The sequence below is a fragment of the Quercus suber genome, unplaced genomic scaffold, assembly GCF_002906115.3.
Source record: "Quercus suber isolate HL8 unplaced genomic scaffold, Cork oak 2.0 scaffold_420, whole genome shotgun sequence".
Taxonomy (NCBI): Eukaryota; Viridiplantae; Streptophyta; class Magnoliopsida; order Fagales; family Fagaceae; genus Quercus; species Quercus suber.
In genome coordinates this window covers 588,217-606,188 of record NW_027069871.1, presented here as the reverse complement: position 1 = coordinate 606,188, position 17,972 = coordinate 588,217, and the positions used below count along the sequence as shown (strand labels likewise).

The 17,972-nt window shown below is 34.8% G+C and overlaps 1 protein-coding gene and 1 pseudogene across 1 annotated transcript; both read left to right on the top strand.

Moving 5' to 3' along the window:
* Positions 1 to 4,252: 4,252 nt before the first annotated feature.
* Positions 4,253 to 11,676, top strand: LOC112025188 (protein ABCI7, chloroplastic). The gene is given in 5 exon segments (XM_065761579.1): positions 4,253 to 4,348; positions 5,435 to 5,556; positions 5,559 to 6,394; positions 10,298 to 10,557; positions 11,088 to 11,676. Coding segments are annotated over 4 exon segments (1,446 nt in total). The 5' UTR covers positions 4,253 to 4,348; positions 5,435 to 5,522; the 3' UTR covers positions 11,404 to 11,676.
* A 2,763-nt stretch (positions 11,677 to 14,439) lies between these two features.
* On the top strand, positions 14,440 to 17,755 carry LOC112005456 (small ribosomal subunit biogenesis GTPase RsgA 1, mitochondrial-like; annotated as a pseudogene).
* Positions 17,756 to 17,972: the final 217 nt, after the last annotated feature.

The window sequence follows — 17,972 nt, the reverse complement described above, 5'->3', positions numbered from 1 at the left end:
CTGCGGCGGCCTTGTTGTCTTGATGCTAATTCTATTTTGCATGATGATCGTATTGAGTGTAAATCTTGACCCTAAGACTTTGGATATATTCATGACTAATCTGGTTTTTCATGAATTTTCTATTGTGCTCGTTTGACATGAGATGCAATTATGCAAGTATTATGCAAACATTTTGGTCAAACACTAACAATAGTATAATCAACTAGTTTTATGTGCGCAGTCATGCTGTGCTTATTCTGTATTATGTTCTGTCCCTCGTGTTTCGCAATATTTTTGAATCTTTTCTCCTATTTTGATATTTTATGGATTCACCTTCTAAAGCCTATTTTCAAGATTATGTGAAGTGGGTACGTAGTGGTACTGGTTTATCATATATGTATGCCGGTTTGAGCAATTGTTGGCTTTGTAGATACACTTTTAAGCTTTATCTATTCTGTATCTTAAGGAGGGATTTAAAAAAAAAAACAAAAAACAAAAGCCCTTTATGTTGAATCAAGTTCTAGATGTTTATTCAAATTTTGATTTACAGTCCTACTGTTAATCTTCTTTTTCTTTTTTCTATTCTTTGCTTTCTTACTTTCAACCCTTCTAGTTCGCTTGGCAGCGTTAGTTTTGCTTTCAGCTTTTTGCCTTTTGTTTCAACTTTTACCTTATCATTTATCTTATAAGATGTGATTAAGTCAAGTGGTTTTTTTTTTCTTCTTCTACATGACAAGTGACTATAAGTATTTACTACAGCATTGATTTAACAAGGTACCTAATCATCAAAGAGGCCTATCTAAAGTCATGTAGGAAGTGTTTTCTTACTGGTTTAGTGTGACTTCTTTTTGAGAATCTGGTTTAGTGTGACTTGATGCCAATAACCACTTTCATGCCAGACCACTTGTATCATGCACGACACTTTTGTTTACTAAAAAAGATGTATTGAGCAATCCGAAGAATTCCCAAAAATTTATTGTCACGGGATAAGTCAACAAATCCAAAAAAGGCAAAAATTGCAGTTACTATTCCAATATATTGCCAAAATAATAAATTCCAAACAACTTATTAATGCTCAATAAAGATGCCTTTATAGTTCACAATATGGCTAGGTCAAACTGCAAACTCAACATCAAATACAAGAGAACCGACAAGATATACATGTACATCAAACCTGTTGGGACTTCAAACCACTTTTAGCTTCCGATGCTTCATGCTTGTTGCTTGGAATTGTCAAAAAAAACTTTCCTCCATTTTCTTCTTCTTGTTGCTCAAGATCTACATATTAAATCATCATTTGGAGAGTTCCCTCAACGCCCAATTTTGAAGTTAGCTAAGCACATACTTCATCCATCTCTTCAAAAATGTTCCAACAGTCAAGCCTACATGTTTCATGGTCAAAAGATAGTTTTGAAAAATGGTTTTACAAGAACAATAATATTTAAAAGCTTTTCAACTTAGCTGTACATGGCTATACCTCCTAAGCCTTTTTAAGTAAAGAACTTCTGAGACATGACCCTTTTGGCTACCAAGGTTTGAAGCTAGGTTGATCCAAATTGTATAGCAAACAAGCCTTGATGAAGTCGTAATTTGTTTGAGATTAGACAACCATTCCCACCCAATTCACATCTTCAATTATATGGGTACTGCATCAAGTCCTCGTGGCACCAGTTCTTAGAGTTTAGATGCATATAATATAATTTCAGCTCCTTGTCAATGAAGAACCCTGTAAAGGCCAATAAAACGCACAGTAATTGCATATGACAAATAATTATGAATACTTTGCCATGACTGAGGAAAATGGGCAAGGATTCAGGATGCCTTGCAGCTTCATCCAATCCTTTTAATTAACTTGTTTAGGCAAGATCCTGGAAATAATATAGTGTCAACTCAATTGCAAAATGAAACAGTGTAAAATTAAACCGGGTAGGGCAGAATCAGAATGCTATTGCTAGCTGCTGGCTGCTACCTGTCACATCGGGTGCAAGCATTTCATATCATCTCAACTATTGTGCACCATCAAATCCTAACCAATCAAAAGCAACAGCAAAACAAAAACATCAAATTTTCAGCACAACACTAACATCAACTCCCTGACCATCCGAATACAAAGCCACAGCAGGTCTGGACAAACCGAATCTCTGGGAAGAAGTTTTTTTTTTTTAGGTTGAATTTTTATGAAGCATTTTAGTAAGGACTTTTTGTGACACCTAAAAAAAAGAAAAAAGAATTGAGTGGGACATTAATAAATCCCTACCCCAAAAAAATTAAAATAAAGACTAGTATTGACTAGTATAAATGAGCCGAATATTCAGATTTATTCATTTAATATTATTTTAAATGCGAGTCAAATTTGAGCTAATTACTAAATAATATTACATATTCAAGCTTGGTTCATTTCTTGTCGAACAAGCTTGAGCTTGTTCATGAACTACTTAATTAACTTATTTTTTTCCCTTATATGGAAGAACCATAACTAAAATTTTTTATATAGAATTAACTAAAAGTTTTATTCCTTCCTTTCTCAAAACAAAAGTTTTATTCCTTCATAAATCTATAAATTTCTACTATGAGCAAACTAATTATATTATCAATAAACTATAAATAATATTTGATATCATGTGGACCTATTTACAAAATTACACAATCCAATCTTAAGTCTATATAAATTTATTTTTACTTTTAAGACAAATATACATATAAAAATATAATATTAATATATAGTTAAATTAAGCCTCATGTTGAGTTTGGTTCATTTAATAATTGAGCCTATACTTAAACTTGATCTTCCCTTGTTTGCTAAACAAAAGAACTTAAACAAGTTTTTCCCCCCTGAGATGTGCTCGGAATTTTCACAAACAATTTGATTCATTTCAAAACTTATTCTCTAAGTTTCACTAGTTTTCATTTTAGTCCTCTAAATTTGCATTCTATCATTTCAGTTCTATAAGTTTCAAAACTCATCAATTCAATCATCTGTTAACTTACCATACACTATTGCCATTAAATTCTCAAACAATGTTGTTTTGCCCTTAATTTAATGTTTAAAATTTATTTTATTATTTATAAAAAAATTTAATTAAAAAAGTCCACAAAAAACAAAAAAAAAATCCTATCTATATGGTGGTTTCATCTCTCCTCTCCTCCGTAAAATCAAAAAACTCACCCTAATTCCCTATCTTAACTCGAAAAAAAAGAGAGAGAGAGAGAGAGAGAGAGAGAGAGAGAGAGAGAGAGAGAGAGAGAGAGAGAGAGAGAGAGGACTCCAGGAAACTCGAAAACAATTCAATCTCAGTGGTTCCAAGGAGGTATTTTTAGGTGGCTTCGGCCACTACTTGGCAGCTTTGGCCAAAACTCTTGGTTGGGTAAGTTCACAAAATTTTTAATTGGCTAAAATATTATTTTGGTCTCTAAACTTTATCAAAAGTTTGTTTTTCGTCCATAAACTTTAAGAAGTTCTTTTTCCATCCCAAAACTTTGTAAATAGTTTTTAGGCTAAAATGCAAAACTGACCCTCCTCTAATTTTCTTCATATTTCATTTTAGTTCTCTAACTTTGCTTTCGTTCATTTTAATCCTCTAAGTTTCAAATTTATTCAATTAAGGCATTTCCATTCATTTTTGTTAAAATTTTTTGAAAAAAAAATCTGGAAAATATTTTTCAATCATTAATTGAATTTTTTTAATTAAAAAAATTTGAAGAAAAATTTATAAAATTGAAAAATTAATCACAACATATAACAAAAGTTGATGAAAAAGCCTTGATTGAATAAACTTGAAAGTTAGAGGACTAAAATCAACAAAAGCAAAGTTAAAGGACTAAAATGAAATTTGAAAAAAACTTAGAGAGTCAGTTTTGCTTTTTAGTTTTTACCCTAGTTTTTACAATAGTTTAGAGACAAAAGTTGGGATGTAAAAAAAGAATTTTTTTTTTTTATTTCAATAGTTTAGGAATGAAAAAAAAAACTTTTGGTAAAATTTAAGGATATAAATAAAACATTTTCAATAATTTGGATACGAAAGATGAAATTTTCAATTTTGTCTCTTCTCTTTTTTTTTTTTTTTTTTTTGAGAAAACAATTTTCTCTCTTCTTAAAGATTATAGATGAAAAATAAATTTTTAATAAAGTTTAAGAACCAAAATAGTATTTATTTTTATTTTATTTTTTAATTTTTTGAATGATGTGGCAAGCCACATTTTGTCTTTAATGACATGGCTGATTTCTATTGGTCAGGAATACAAGATCAGCATGCTGAGTTGTACTCCGACACTATTCTATAATTTCCGCTAAGCTCACTCATCTGCACAATCCCGAGAGAGAGAGAGAGAGAGAGAGAGCCAGTGAAGTCTCTGACTTGCGGTACGAGAGGTGAGTTTTTTCCCAAGTTGTTGGTTTGTTCAATGTGTTGTTGTTGTTGGTTTTGGAATAAATTATATGATTTTTGTTGGGTTACCATAATCAATCAATCATGGTGGGAACTTTGACTGAAGTCTGAGAATTTATTGTTGGCTACTAAATAAGAAACAGCATTCCTTGCTTAAAGCTATTTGACTTTGGCCTGGCTTGGAATTGGGTTTTCATTCTTTGTGTTTATTAGTGCTTCTTGGTGCTTTCTCTTTTTAATGGGGGTTTGGGTTGATTTTTGAGTTTTAGAATATTTGGGTTTTGCTTGATTGTTGAATTTAAGTACTGGTTTTTCATTTTTTTAATGATTGGATGTGTTGGTTTTTGCTTGGTACTATGGTTGAATATTTAGTTTGGTAATTTTACTTGCTGACATGGGATTTCATGGCACCAAACCAAGTTAATTACCCTGCTTCCGTTTCTTCTTTCTATATTTAATCTAAACATTTTTTAAGTTTTTTTTTAGTTGATTTTAGGTTCTTTGTGTTCATTAAGTCTAGTGTGCAAGTGAATTCTGGTGCTTTTTTTTGTGATTTTTGGGTTTTTCTTAATTGATGAATTTACGTTTTGGGTTGTGATTGTTGGAATTTTATCTCAAGACTGGGTTGTGAAATCTTTCTTTCTGTATATGTAGGTTGATAGAAATTTTCTCTCTTTTTATTTAGACCTTACTCTTTCTTTCTTATTTTGCATTATTGGTTGAAACTTGCTGCCTCATTGTAATCTGTAGATAAATGCATCTTTAATATTTGTTCTATATGAAGAGGGAGAAGGCTCTTTTGATGCCATGAAATTTTCAGTGGTAGTATGGTACCAAATCCCCAATTTTTGTTATCTTGATGTCTTGTTTATGTATATCATTATAGCAGAGCAACATTGGCCTTTATCATGTACGTTATGATTGGAAATTTTGATTTTATACTATCTCTATCATCATTATTGTTGCCTTTTATAATTGATTTGTGTCAAGATTTATTTTTATCCAATGATTCTTTAACATATATTATGAAGTATGATTATTGATATTTTTTCATATATTTTTTTAAACAGATTCTATAAAACCTTCTCACTGATCCTGTGTACAATTTCGATCTTGACAACCTCTGTGATCTGATTAGATTATAGTGATCCTGTAACCATGGCTGCTTTGGCCTTCACACCCCATATTCAAAGACCCCAATCCCACCACTTTCAACACCCACCAAAGCTCCCAAATCCAGAACCAAAACCAGGGTCTCTCTCCAACCTTCCCCAACCTTCTCTGACCCCTTTGTTCTCCAACTGGCAGAAACCCTTGAAGACTCGCTCCCCTCTTCTTCTTCACCACCATTACCTCTCCAAAAGCTCAGAGACACCTCCTCCGAGGCCCTTCTATCAACCCCTTGGCCCTCCCGCAAAGACGAGCCCTTTCGTTTTACAGACACCTCCTTCATTAGACACTCCCAAATCCACCCAATTCCACGCCCTCCTCACTTCTCAGCTCTCTCAGGCATTTCGTCAAACACCCAGTTCCCCAATCTTGTTGTAGCCGATGGCTATATAGTAAAGTCAGTGAATTTGTCCGAATTGCCAAATGGGGTTTTTGTTGGGAGCTTGTTGGAGCTCTCTGAAGTGAGTGTTATGAAAAGGGTGAGTGAATTTGTGAGTAATTCAGATTGTGGTGACTTGTTTTGGTCTATTAATGGGATTGGTGCACCAGATTTGACAGTAGTGTATGTTCCTGCGGGGTGTAAGGTAGAGAATCCTGTTTGTTTGAGGTACATTTCAGTTGAGGGTCGCGACGAGGGATCAAATGAATTGCCCGTATCAAATCCAAGGGTGCTTGTGTTGGTGGAGAGGGGAGGGGAGATTGGTATAATTGAGGAGTTTTTGGGTAAGGATGGACAGAAGAGATATTGGGCGAATTCAGTTTTGGAAGTGATGGTTGGAGAAGGGGGAAAGGTTAGGCATTCTTATATTCAGAGGCAGTCTTTGAATGCTGCTCATATAAAGTGGACATCAGTTACACAGGTGAGTTTTTTTTTTTTTTTTTTTTTCTTGTTCTTGTTCTTTTTAAATTATTAAAAGTAGTCTGCAGAGCTCATCTGTAATATCTATTTAGGAATGAGAATGATGTTCATTTCTATGCCATCGTCTATTGTATGTTTCTTAAGTCATTAAACATGGATCATCAAGATGTACATATCTTTGTTTATATATGATTGAAATTGTGGTCTGTTAAAATGACTAGTTATTAACGTGTTCTTGAAAAGCCTTCTCATATGATTCTGGATGGCTTAAAACTGAAAAATTCTTTGAGGAATTATGATAGGTATTGCTATAAATGGTTGAAGTTCAAATGAGATTGTAATGTGCTTATGGAAAAAAATAATTCTAAGTTAGGGCTAAACCAATATCATCAAGGTCATTGAAAAGAAACTGCAATATTAATAGAAAGAAAAAGGATGTGGACAGAATAAGAACTCCATTTAAATTGGGTCATCAATAGTTGAGAAGCCATTGCCTTGGATTTTTGAACTATTTCTCAGTGGCTATGCAAGCATGTGCTCTGATTTGTGCACGCTGGCAGGCCCTCAAACAAAATGGACCTTTTAGCAAGCACGCAAGTATTTCAATTATTTGCTTCTTTTCTTCCACAAAGTTTATTTGGCAATTGGCATGCAAAATCTCCTATTACAATTGAGCACTAGTTTAGACTACAGATTATACATATATGTGTGTGTGTGTGTGTGTAGATTATTTCTTTCTTAAAGCTGCAAGCTATAGACCTCTGTGCGTCTTTCTTCTTCACCTGTTGTCCTCTTTCTTCTCCATGGCTAATTTGGGTTATATTGATATCGCTGATACTTTCTTCTTTCAAGGATTCATAGGCCTCCTCATATTTGCTTCTGTGAATAATTTGGGAGAAAAGAAATAGGTGGTTTCTTGTAGCTAGCATGCTACTTTGATTTAATTGGTTGAAATTTTCAAATTAAAAAATAAAATAAAATACAATAAAAGATTCAGGAGGGATCCCTGTAAATTATTACTATCGCAAGGGATTTATAAGGTACTAAGCTATTATATGTTGTTAGATTCAAAGCAATGGCTTTTTGTTTAGTGTTGGTATTGGACTCAGTATTAAGTAATGAACTTTGAGATGACTCATCATTTGATATGCAGTTTGTAACTAGATAAATAATTGAGGTGCTTCTGATATTCAGAATTGCAAAATGGGAATGTTAAAATCTATAATAATGAGAAGAACAAATTGAAGCAGTAGAACTTTTAGAACAAATGTATGATACAGAAATATAAGACATACAATAATACTTTACTCAAGTATAAGAAAAAAGGGTCCGGGCCTTGTAGCTCAACTAGCACCTCCTAATGTTTCCAACAGAGATATCTAAGTTTTGAATCCCCCCTCTCTCATTATATCTATTGAATTATCAAAAAATATGTATAAGAAAAGTGGGGAAATGTTTTAGAGAGTCCAATCTATCTTGCCTGAAGGAGATGCAATAGAAGCAACAGTTACATCAGAGGGTTCCTATTTCCTAAGCTCATGTAAAACATGTTCTTTTGAGATCTCTGAAAAAATATATTCCTGGGAGCTTGTTCCTGTAATATATTTCTCAAGTGGAATCTCTTGAATTTGAATGGCTAAATTGTGTATTGTTTTTCTTTTTCTTTTTTTGGTTGAAGGATTGGAGGTCTATCATACATCCCAAACCATTGAAGCCACTTTTTTGGGTTGCTTCCATTTTGTGCTTTTAACAGAGCTGGATGCAACTGTGAGCAATTGGTACATGCATCATAATCTTTGTCCTTTTTAGTAGAAAATAGCGTCTTCTTTCATCTCATCTTTTTCTTGGATTGAATTTGCAATGAATTCCCAATCTGCTGTGCTCAGTTCTACTAGTGATTATGTGGGCTATTTAACATATGTCTTATTGCAAAAGATTTAAAAGCTTAAACTTTAGCCTATTATAGGGACTACTAGGGAAATGCTACTACAGGTATACAGCTCTGGTTTAAGAAAATTTGCATCCACTTCATTTCTTCCGCTGTCTCATTTTTAGTGCAGTTGATATTTATGAAACAACCCTGGAGTTGATTTTGTAAAAAATGACTATGCTATGCGGATATAGGTTTTGAAAGCGTGCACCTCCACATATGTGGATACAGTTAATATTTATTAAAAAAAAAAAAAAAACATGTAGATGTAGGTTTCAACAGTGACTTTTTGGCTTGATTTCCTGGATCATGGTAGGACTGACCACACATGACTTGGGCATATTGTCCAACAAAGTTTGTAAGACCACTTAGTTGATTGTGCACCTTTCTTTATTTCATATCGTCTCATGTGCATGTGCATTTGTGAATGTGTGCTTTTGTCAATCTCTGGTTTATACTTGTGTGTTTGTTTGTTTTAGAGTTATTAGTGTTTTTCCATTACCTCAAATGTGCTTTTGGAGACATAATATTTTATTTCATGAGCATAATAGGATTTTAGCATAATATACTCCGCAAGAATATTGGGCTATAAAATATAAATTTTCCACAAGATGCTACATGGGTATGGAGGAGTCTGCTTATAGACTTAGAAATCTTGCTAGGCAGTTTCTAAAGCATAAAATTGGGCAAGGAGGATGGCCTCTTGCTTCCTAGCATGATTTTGGAATTATATATGATGCTGGATGCGTGCAAGGTCTAATGCTTTGGTTGAGATTCAGGCCGAAGCTCCAGGTTAGTCTTGCTAAGAAAGATTCTGTGGAGTTGTCTGCTGCTAGGTCTGGTATTTTTAGTTGTGCTAAAACCTGGGAGGCAATAAGATCTAAGCTCCCAGTTGATGGGGGTTGGTTTGGGCGGTTTGGCATTCATCTAATATACCAAGACATCCTTTTATCTGCTGGTTACCTTATCAGAGATAGATTGACTGCCTTGGATAGACTATTGAAATGGGGTTATCAAGTTGACTATATGTGTGTTTTCTGTAGGGGCTGTGTAGAAACCAGGGATCACATCTTCTTTGAATGTCCTTTCCCCCATGGGAATATGGCTCCAGATTGAAGGATTCTTTGGTTAAGAAGGTAGACATGGTCTGAAACCCTTCAATGGGGTGTTTGGACTTGAATGGAAAGTTTCTAAAATCTATAATCTGCTAAGTTGCTTGGGCTGCTGCAATATAATTTGGTTCCAAAGAAATGTGAGAATATTTAATGAAATCATCATGACTAAGAAAGCATTTTTCCCCCTCCAAATTGGTAAGATACACGCATCCAATGGGCCTTGAACCCATGACCTGACCCACCAACCAATTATTATGGGAGAAGGAAGTTCCAGTTGAGATATTCATGCTTTCAAATGGGATGTAAAGGCTAGGATTGGTTACTGCAGGAAGTTTACATGCTGCTTACAGAACAAAAGTCTTTGCAACTTGTGGGGCATTCCTTGCTCAATTTTAAAAGGGTAGGTGGGGCAGATTTTGCTATAGGCTGGCCCTGGTTTTAGTTTTTTTTTTTCCTGGCTTGTATTTTTGTTTGGTTTTTTGCTTGTATGTAACTGTGTTCCTGCAGTTTTTGTGGCCTTGCCTATTAACTGATTGTTGTATGGATTGTTGTGATTTATTAAAGTTTATGATCATTCATATATAAATAAATAAAAATGAAGTATTTCAGCAACTTGTATTAATATTTTATTTAATGCTTGCTAGATATGTTGCGTTCTAATCTTGGTGACTTCATGTTTATGAATTTCTCCGTAGGGTGTGACTTGAACAATGAGTTTCTAACCTTTGTAAACACCTACTGCTTATGTCACAAGTCTGTCAATTTGTTAAGCCCATTATATGTATTTCTTATAAGAATTGTGTACGATTTAATTTCTCCAGCAATGGTAGATCAGTAATTCTAAGTTGATTGTTTACAGGAAGCAGCTAGTACATATGAGCTTGTAGAGGTGAGCAGTGGTGGAAAATTGAGCCGACACAATGTCCATATTCAGCAATTGGGCCCAGAGACAGTGACTGAGTTATCATCGTTGCATTTGTCTGTCAGTGATCAAACACAAGATCTACATAGTAGACTAGTCATGGACCATCCACGAGGTTATTCTCGACAACTTCACAAGTGCATTGTGGCTCATTCTCAAGGACAAGCTGTATTTGATGGGAATATAAAAGTCAACAGGTAATTCTGTTTTAAATGATTACTTAAATTATAATGAGTGCTTTTTCCTTTTTTTTTTTTTTTTTTTTTTTTCACATAATTGTTGCTGCTATATGCTATTACATCCGTAGTGGCAATCATTTTTGCTTTTTCCTTTTTTTTTTTTTTTTTTTTTTTCACATAATTGTTGCTGCTATATGCTATTACATCCGTAGTGGCAATCATTTTTAGTTCATAACAAGTGACTGTTGTCAGGAGCTATTGCCCCTCATTGTCTACTAAAAGTCTAAAACCCTAAAGCTCTATGGGTTATCCTTTTTCTTTTTCTTTTTCTTTTTCTTTTTTCTTTTTTTTAAAATTGAAGTTGACACTAAAATAGCAGCTAATTATGTTACTGACTGGAGTAGCTTTGTGATTCAATTCATGTATGATCTAATGCTTTCATATCCAATTATCGGTTGCTTGCTGATAGATACAGGCTAATATGTGGAGTCAATAAAATTAGAGTTACGCATGCTATATATCAATTTTATTCTTGTTGTATCACGCAGATATGCACAACAAACAGATGCAGGACAATTAACAAGGAGCCTGCTCCTTGAACCTCGTGCAACTGTGAATATCAAACCCAATCTCCAAATAATTGCTGATGATGTCAAATGTTCCCATGGAGCTGCAATAAGTGACTTAGAAGAAAGCCAACTCTTCTACTTCTTGGCACGTGGCATTAACTTAGAGACAGCTAGAAAAGCTCTTCTCTTCTCGTTTGGAGCCGAGGTGGTAGAACGGCTGCCTAACCCTGTCAGAAAGGAAGTTGAGAGTCATATTAGAGAATTGCTGGATCCTACACTTAAAGGATCCTCATAATGAGAGATAATAGATGCTACGGTTATGTGTATCTAAATTTTGTAATGATTATTTGTTGCATTGTTTAAGAGACTAGTAATTGAAATTCTAGAAATTTTTGTCCTTTGATTTGTATGTATACTGCCTAATGCTCCATTTGGTTTCTAAGCAAGAGGAAGAGAGAAGAAAGAAAAAGAGTATTGTTTATTTATTCAGACGCACAGTAGTGTTTATTTATTTTTTAAAAGAAAAGTAATAATAATTTCATTCACTTGGTGGATATTGTAAAATCAATAGCAGAATGGCTGCCACTGTTTCGTTTGGGAACAGTTTATTTAATTTTTTGCTGAAAATTTTTTGTTGAAAATGTGCTAAAATATACTTATACCTTGAAAATTTTTGAAAAAGTGAGAAAATGCGAGAAAAGTAAGGTTTTAAAAAATTGTACATAAAATCTTAAAGCTAAATGCTGAAAATGATGCCAAATAGGTTCAGTATCTAGTTGCTAAAGAATCTGCCTCCTATTCCCAACCAAACTCTGATTGAAATGAAACATTTAGGAAAACTCAATCCCATTTTGGGATTTTGTGGTGTTAGAAGTTGGAACTTGTGATTTTGAACTCTGAAATTTATCGTTTGTTCATATATTAGGAATTTGGTACTTATTAATTTTGCATTTCAAAAGTAACTGGTGTCAAAATTTACTTTATCTTATTCTTTGACATATATTATGACTGGTTTTATTTTTTTTCGTTTTCTTTTAACAGAAGGTATACTCAATCTGATTATATGATTCAATCCACAAGACCCTATTATCAATATTATCTTTCCCAGGAGTCCGGTCATTTGCTTAAAAAAATAATCAAAGAGTCTGTACATTATATATGTCTAAAAAGGTCACAGGACAGAGCACCAAGTATGTTTACCACTTTAAAAACAGAGCAAGTTAAGAAGCCACAGGATTTGTTCTAATACATGCAAAGCAAACGATATGTTCAATGGCAACTGATCTGATCAAATCTCAGTATTAACAGCAAAAATTGAAGCTAAAATTACCAGGCTCATCACATGACATTAGGAACAATTCCTAAACTCTGTCAATCTCATTTGCTGCCTTACTTGCCTTCCACTTTCTCTCACTCCTTGAACGCGAATTCTCAACCTTCTCAATTTCTCCTTCAACCCAAAACACAATGGAAACAAAAATATGAGTCATGTTGGGAACAAAATAAAAATTTACGACATTTCCAAATTAGTATTAAAAAAATTATACTCCATCTCACATTGTGGTGGGCCTATACATGAGGTGATGGGCTATTTTAAGAATATTTTGAAATTTTTGTGAACTTTTGTTATTTCCCTAGTTTTATTCAATAATAATGACTGATTCATAAGTGGGAATTTTAGGCTATATTTGTTTTGGCTTCAAATTACTTCCGGAAATGCTTTTCCGTAAAACTTGAGTGTTTAGTTGAACCAGTAAATTCAGTCAACTAAAATGTTTTTCTCCTTTGACCGTAAAATAACCCAAAACACCCGTAAAATCATTTTCGTTCATATTTTCACTTCAAACCATTTCCACTCTCCTCACTCACTCTCATCACTCATGCTAAGCCCAAGCCGAAGGACGGAGAGAGCTATCGCCGGTGAAGCCTAGATCCAGTCCCCGACCCACGGCCCTGCCGGTCTGATCGCACCGCTCAGCTCCTCCGTTTTGATCAAACCCATATCCGATGAACCAAGCTAAACCCACCCCGATTCCACCACATCCAAGTTTGCGCCACTCAAACCCATCGCTGATCTGATCGCGCCGCTCAGCTCCTCCATTTTGATCAAACTCATCTCCGATGAACCCAGCTAAACCCACCCCGATTTCACCACATCACAGTCCCCGACCCACGGCCCTGTTGGTCTGATCACGCTGCTCAAACCCATCGCCAATCTGATCGCGCCGCCTCAGCTCCTCCGTCGTGCTCAAACCCATCTCCGATGAACCCAACTAAATCCATCTCTGATTGGTCTTGTGACTTCTGATTTTAATTGTGTTAAATGTTTTTATTTTGATTTTTGGTTTTGTTAAGTGTATATTTGAAATTTTTTGTAATAAAATTTGTTTGAATGCTGAGAAAATGTGAGCAACAAGTAGAAAATGTGTTTTCTATAGTATTTTCAAGAATACAAACAAACACCAGAAAATATTTTTCAAAACATTTTTTGAAATGCAACTAAACACTTAAAAATATTTTCATTTCCTGAAAATATTTTCACCTGAAAATTTTTACACTTGGAAAATATTTTACACTGAAACAAACACAGTCTTAAGCCCAATAATAACGAACGAATAACTTTATATTTCTTTACTAGATGTGAATTTTGACAAATTCAATATTAGATTGCATTTTCTTATTTTATCCTCCATACTTGCAAAATTTCAAGAAAATTAAAGATCAATAACTTGTCATTAATACCACCATGTACTTTTGGTGCGATGATCACTCTACTAGTATGAGTGTTTGTGAGATATCGGGGGCAAGCACCGGAGTTCAAGTTTCTAAAAGGGAGTTTCAAACACATATACACTTAAATTAAGTTATAATAAAAAAATTTATCTTGTAAAAAAAAAAAAAAAAAACTTGTAATCAATCAAATATTTAAATTTCAAGTTTTTAGTATTAAATTATGCATAAAAAATTAGTTTATGGATCAAATACTAGATAATATATAAGTTAAATGAAATTTGACATGCATGTTAAGAACATAAGGAACATGCAACCTAAAAGCATCAACAACAGAAAGGGAGAATGCCAAATGTAAGGGTATTTTAGCATTTAGGCCCAAAATGCTCACTCCATTAGAACTTGTAAAATGTAACTATTGCCAAAAAAAAAAAAAAAAAAAAAACACACACACACACACACAAACAAAATTGTGCTACAGTGCGATTCTAAAACAAAACAAAAATTGTTTTTTAATCAATTTGGTTCTTCTCTCTCCTCTCTCATTATTTCATAATTTTCATTATCTTTCTCTCTCTTTCTTTCTGCACTCTCTTCTTCAATGGCATGGAGGCAACAGCATGGAGGCTTAATCAACTTCTGTGGTGGAGGCATGGAGGTAGTGAGTTTGTTCATGGGTTTCTGGCGTTTGGGTTAGATTTGGGTGGCATTTGTGTAGTTTTTGGTTGGCGTTTGGGTGGTTGGATTTCGGTCCGGTGGTTGTGATTTTTTCCGATAGGTTTGATGGTGGGTTTCGATGTTTGCTGGGGTTGTTTGGTAGTTGGTTTTGGTGAAGATGATGATGACAATGAGGAAGAGTTGGTGAGAACAAATGGGTTTGGGATGAATAGAGACAGCGACGGGCAACGACAGAAGTAGGGGATGACGACTTGAAGACTGGGTTAGTGGCTATGTGGTAGTTGTTATGGTGACGAGATTGGCGTGTCTATAGGTTTGGTTGGGGTTTGGGATAAGTTTCTGTGTTGGGTTTTTTTTTTTTTTTTTTTTTAACTGTGTTGGGGTTTTGGGTCTTCACGGTGGTGATGGAGGTGATGAGAGAGAGAGAGAGGGGAAGAAAGACAAAAATTAGAGAGAGATATAAATATATTTTATTGTATAAATATATTATTTTAATGTATTGTATAAGAAAATAAAAGTTGGGATGCTAGGAGTATTGTAAAATGGTATGGTATAATTGATAAAGTAACTTTTTAGGATGGTAAAATATGATAGAATGGAAGAAACCATTGTGGATGCTCTAACAATTAAATTTTTAAAATTTGTAGCCATATTAATACTTTAATTAGGATTCGTAGCCATAAACAGGGGTGTCTAAACAAAACCGGAACCCGACCCACCTGCCCAAACCATCTGATCCGGCCGAGAACTGGTCGACCCGACGCTGGTGACCGGTAGGCGGTTAGTCTCTGCTCCCTGAACCTGAAAACGGCGGGTCGGTTAGCAGGTTTGAGGTTGAGAAACCGATATTTAATGGACCTGACCGTAGGGGCATGATTGAGAACGTGTTTCAGAGGAGCACGGATGGCCAATGTGGACCATTTCTTGGTGCTATTCTCATTGGAGCAGTCGCAGCTCGAGCCTTTTGCGCTCGCTAGGTTTCTTGTTGAGGCTAAGTCCACTGGAATTATGCTCACACTCGCATTGAACAAGTCGAAACTTATGGATGAAGAGGTTAGCTTTTTAAATAGCATAGTCTTAGTTTGTTTTTGTTCATTTCTGGTGTGAAAAATATAACAGTTGCATTGCATTTGAGTTTAGGTTTTAGCTTTGAATCGCGATTTAGAAGAGAAAATTTTATAAGTAATGCTGTCCTTGATGCTTCACTGAGTTTAGGCTTATATTTGCTCTTGGAGGTTTTTAATTATATATATATATATATATATATATATATATATTTTTTTTTAAATGCAAGTAGTTTGGCAAAAGTGCTAAATATAGTTCTTCAGTTGAAAACCTGTGAAATCTTGGTTGTATGATGGCAGCGGGGTGGGGTTGAATCAGGAGTGCCCCATTCCCTTCCCTTCTCCTCTTCGAGATGAGAGTAGGGCAGGTTGAAGTTATTCTGACATCCCTAATGAGAGGGAAAGGGGATGGGTAGTCGTGAGAGTGCTAAAAGTGGGAGACTACAAGTGTTTTGGAGATGATGGTATTAGTATACGTACAATATATGCAAATTTGGGGTGGGATGGGGTAACACAGGGTGGCCCGAGCAAAAGAAGGGGATAATTGGTTTGATCCTGTAGGTTTGATATCTTTCTGCTTCATATCTTCATTTTCTTAATATCTTTTCTTTGTGTTTGCATGTGATCTTGGTATATTTTCCACCTTTGTTAATGTACTTCTTTTAGAATCTGGGCAGCAAGTGGTTTGAGGAACAACGTATTGGGGAAGTTTCAACTCGAAGCGGCAGAGGGAAGCATACTACTTGCCATGTTTCTTTGCTTCCATTATCAGGAGGGGGTTATCTTGCTGATACTCTTGGGTTTAACCAGCCAAGTTTGATGAAAGTAACAAAACAATCCCTTGCACAAGATTTCCCTGAGGTCTGTGCTGTTTGTGAGATACTATGTACCTTATTTGACTCATTTACATTAGTTTCTTCTACTCTTGCGAATCAAATGGTGAACCTAATTTGACATTTGTATGTTTCAACTAATGGCTTCTCTTAACTACTCTCTTCAGATCCGGAAGATGCTCATTGACAATGAGCCCACAAAATGTTCATTCAATAATTGCTTGCATCTCGGTGAACCAGGGTGTGTTGTGAAAGGGGATTGGGAAAGATAGCCATACTATTTTCAACTTCTTGATGAAATCAAAATCAGGGAGGAATTCCAGTTGAGGACATTTGGAACCAAAAGAGAGGGTGATGTAAGGTATGTTCAAATTGTACATGGAGTGAGTTTAACAAGCATTTGTCATGTTGGTACCTGCTCAACTATTAGGTTTGATATCTATGGTGTAAAAAGCTCCTCTGGAGCATTTTGTAATGTTCATTGTGACAGCAAAATACTGGCCAGAGGCTCCACCATTATGATCATTGACATTTTATTTGACCATTAGTTTGTTCATCTCTTTTTTTTTTTTTTTTTTTTTGTCAACCAGTTGTATTGTATGGGACTTCATGTAGCCTTTTGGTTATTGTTTTTTGATAAGTTGCCTTTTGATTAGTTTATTGTACGTAGCATATCTATATGGTGTGAAAAACTCAACCCTAGAAAATTTTCTAGGTAATTAAACCTTTTGAGTTTATTCTTTAATTAGTTTTGTTAAGAATGGCGCATTATGCCTGCAACCTGATAATTATCAAAGTTTTTGTTAGTCCTAAAAAGTGTACAAATTTATTGTATTAATGTGAATTATCTATAATGGATTTTCTACCTATGAGCTATGGCTCAACTGGACTTCCTTCTCCCATAATAATGGGATGGAGGTTGAGATCGTTGGTTCAAGAAACATTGGGATTTGGGTGTGTGCATAACTTGCTACTATTAAAAAAAAAAGCACTAATGGATTTTCTATTATTTCTTTAGCCATCTCTCTGGTAAACTCCCGCCATAGTGTTAATTCGTCTTGTACTTGTATTTCTGCTTGGTTGTTATTGGTATGTTAATACTTTTCACAAAGTTTACTAGTTTCTTTAGTTATTCCAAATGAATCATCTTGTTTGCAGGTTCAAGGTTGGAGAAATGGGTGTTAAGCAAGCGAAACCACATTTGGAGCCTAAGAAGCATAGGCAAACATCTCGTAAGAGCATCAACCAGTCAATACTAAATAGGTTGGATGAGCTTGATGATGACGACAACTTAGATATGGAAAATGATCCGATTCTGAGGGCAACGAAGGAAAATCAGTAGGAAGTTAACTGCCGTACATCTTATACTGTAAATAATAAATTTCTTAACCCTTTTTCTCTTGGTGCTTAAACTGAATTTACCAGTACAGGCTAGTGAAAGACTAATTAGATTTCACTTTCTGATTAACTAGAGGCAAAATCTTTTTTGATGGCAGTTAATCAGATTTGACATGTAGAGCTAATCAACTAATGCAATGTTCACCTTTTCATGCTTGATC